General features: G+C 43.4%; 1 protein-coding gene across 6 annotated transcripts in view; it reads right to left on the reverse strand.

Annotated features, from left to right (window-relative positions):
• The window catches only part of LOC116703718 (zinc finger protein 646), a 17,287-nt gene that overhangs the window by 5,733 nt on the left and 8,552 nt on the right, over positions 1–3,002 (reverse strand). For all 6 annotated transcript variants that reach the window (XM_032538649.1, XM_032538648.1, XM_032538647.1 and 3 more), the window contains one exon: positions 345–530. In XM_032538649.1, coding sequence (XP_032394540.1) covers positions 345–530 — 186 coding nt within the window. The remainder of the gene's footprint in view (positions 1–344; positions 531–3,002) is intronic.

A 3,002-nucleotide genomic window follows, 5' to 3' on the forward strand; every position in this document is an offset into this window, starting at 1 on the left:
CACGCTTGGTGCCGCCCCTCAAGATGGGCGACTTTCATTACTCAATGCCAGGCCCTTAATCTTTCAGATTTGGGTCTGGATTTCTAGGCTAGCAGTTTGGAGCTCAATTCACATGATTCTGACATAGAAACGTCTTTATGAGAGATTCTGGTAGGAAATGACTGCAAAGCTGTTTTAGTGATGGGAAAAATGTTTTTAGGCCTGTTTTTTTTCGTAAGTTGCACTCCATTACAGACCCCAAAAAATACTATGCAACACTATAAAAGACAGGAAAAATCCCAAAAAGCATAACAGGCGTTCCCCAGGGTTTGATCCGGCCCCAGAAGTTGGTTTTTCCTCCCTACCTGGTGCGGGTCAGACTGGCTGGTCACACCTCCCTGGGACATGGGGGAGACGCAGTGGGAGGGCAGAGGCTCCTGCTGGCCGTGTCCCCCATGCGGCGGTTGCATCATGGCATTGGCCCTGTTCTGCTGCTGCTGTTGCTGCTGCCGGCGATGACCGCTGCCGTAATTGGAACGACGACCACCAGACTGGATGGGAGGAGGGAGGAGAACAAGAGGTGGACGGGAGAAAGACGGGAAGGAGAGGCATTTTGTAAATCACGTCAGTCTTTATGCATGCCAGTAATGCACATAAAAGATAAAAAGCAGAGAAGGTGACAGATGAATGTGATGAACTCTTTTGCTTTCCACACGGAATTCCGTTGCTTCTTGTGCCGTTTAATGCAAATGTCTAAAGTTCACGTATTTCAATTCTGTCTAATTACCTATCACTAACCTAGATTTAAACTAGGCTTAGGCGAGTGGTTACTCAAGATCGCTGATGGACGATCTGATTGCCAGTCTGACAGGCTAACTACATTGAACATACATGGATATCCACTTTTCTCAATCAAACTGGCTACACCAGTACACATTTCCGGTTGACGATGCTTCTGTGTTACTGACTGCGTCTTCCTTTGGTAGCTTGATGCAGTTGATGTTGTCATATTCTTCGTTACAGCGGCTTATTGGCAGCTTTACATCGAGACCTACCTTAGTTTACTCAAGCACTCGCAGGTGCTAGTTTTAGTCCTAGGATTCGATTCAGTTCTGTAAGCTACTTTAGTTTAGCAGTTAGCGACGGCTTCGCTCGCTTTCTGGTCACTGTTGATTTGAGTGTCACATGTTAAGCCATTTCCTTTGCCTGACATAACTGAACATGTAATAACCAATTTGACGTGTTGGAGGTAAGGCTCATCAGGAAAACCCGATCGTTAACGTTAGCCGTTAACGTTGGACCACAGTAGTCGGTGCTGACCTGACGTAGCTCCTGTTAGCCGTCGGGTAACTGTCCGAAAGAAGCACAGCCCTTCAGGTGTCAGATCCAGGGAAAAGAGTGGCAAACTGGGTTGTAATTAACATTATGAAAGAATTAAGAACACTCTTCCCTCGCACTGATTAACGGGGCTCAGTGTGGGCGGACTTACTGCTCCACCAGAAACATCTCTGAATGAACAGTAGGGCGCGGATGCTAGATATGCTTTATAACATGTTAGCTCTGATTGTGAGTTAGTTCCAATCACTTTAATATTGGCGTCGAAAAAAACAATTGCCCATCATTCCTTTAATAGTCGATAGAACATCTGAATGCCTGAATATATATTTAAAAATATATATATATATATGAGGGGATGGGGTGATCCAGTGTTACACCTCACACACACACACAAACATACACTCACCCAACCTAGAAATCATAACTATACAGATTATGTCTTTCTTATGTAACCATGACAACCATAGAAGATGCTTGCCAATTTGTCCTCTAACCCTGACAACTATATGTATGCGGACATTATTGTTAAACCTAAACCTTCTCTACAGTAGACCTTTAAACTTGATCATCAACCTGGACATGCAACATTTTTACGATTTTGGGTTTTAAAACGAAGGTCTTATCTTCGTAGCTCAGACCATAATCTGTATCGGGGGGGGGGGGTTACATTTTACAAAATTGATTCCTCGTCAAGACAGTTGGACAAAATGTAAAGTGAATTAAGACGGCTTCAAAACAAATCCAGTTCACCACTTATAACTTTAAGCTTATCTATGGGATGCATTATGTTTAATGGATATGTTCATGGCCAGTATGTAGAAGGGAAATAATTACTGCAACTGATAACCTGACAATGTATCATAAGTAGTAGTACTAGTACCGTTAGTACTGTTTTAAGACAGTCCTGATGCCCTTAAATCAGCATTTCAATTTTCATTTAAAATGAGTAGTTTTGATAAAAACCCAATGATGACCTGTTGACTTTCAGCTGTATCAGAGGTACATAACCCACAACAAAGCTGTGGGCACCCCCGCATTTCTGCCCGTCTTTGTGCATTCTGTATGTATTAGTAATTAGTAGGAATTATTTCATTTTTAGATGTAATGGTCAGACCGGTTCTAGACTCACATTGCTAGACCTATCTCCACCGCGCCGTGTCAGTGCTGGAGTAGGGTCTGGCTACGCCACCTGGATAGGGGGAAAACACTCTAGCTTGTTTCTATTTATTTTAAGCCAATCACAGACGTGCTGGGAGGCGCTATGCCTTGATAGCGAGAGGGGGACGGACATTTTTATGGGCGATTTTTTCTATTCTCAGTTGTAAATCAGAAAATGTTCCCATATACTGAGAACATTCCCCTGGGTGCTCTGTGTCATCTAGAACATGTTTTCCATTGTCTATGGACCACAGTTTATACTTGATGACATCACACATTTGAGTTTTAGCACTCCAGTTTTGGGATTTTGGGAGAGTTCATGTTTACTAACATTTGTGGACTGTCTGACCATCGTAATAAAGAACGTGTCGAGTTCCCCTTCAACACTGCTGCCAGTGCAGTAGCACAGACAGTTGACAGCAACAAGAAAAAAAAGAAGAAAAAACCTCCTGTGCAAGTTGGCCCTAACCCACAGCTACAGTTTGATCTGCTGACTCTGCCTCACACACACACACACACACACACAC

This window comes from Etheostoma spectabile, chromosome 15, assembly GCF_008692095.1.
Source record: "Etheostoma spectabile isolate EspeVRDwgs_2016 chromosome 15, UIUC_Espe_1.0, whole genome shotgun sequence".
In the NCBI taxonomy this organism is placed as follows: domain Eukaryota; kingdom Metazoa; phylum Chordata; class Actinopteri; order Perciformes; family Percidae; genus Etheostoma; species Etheostoma spectabile.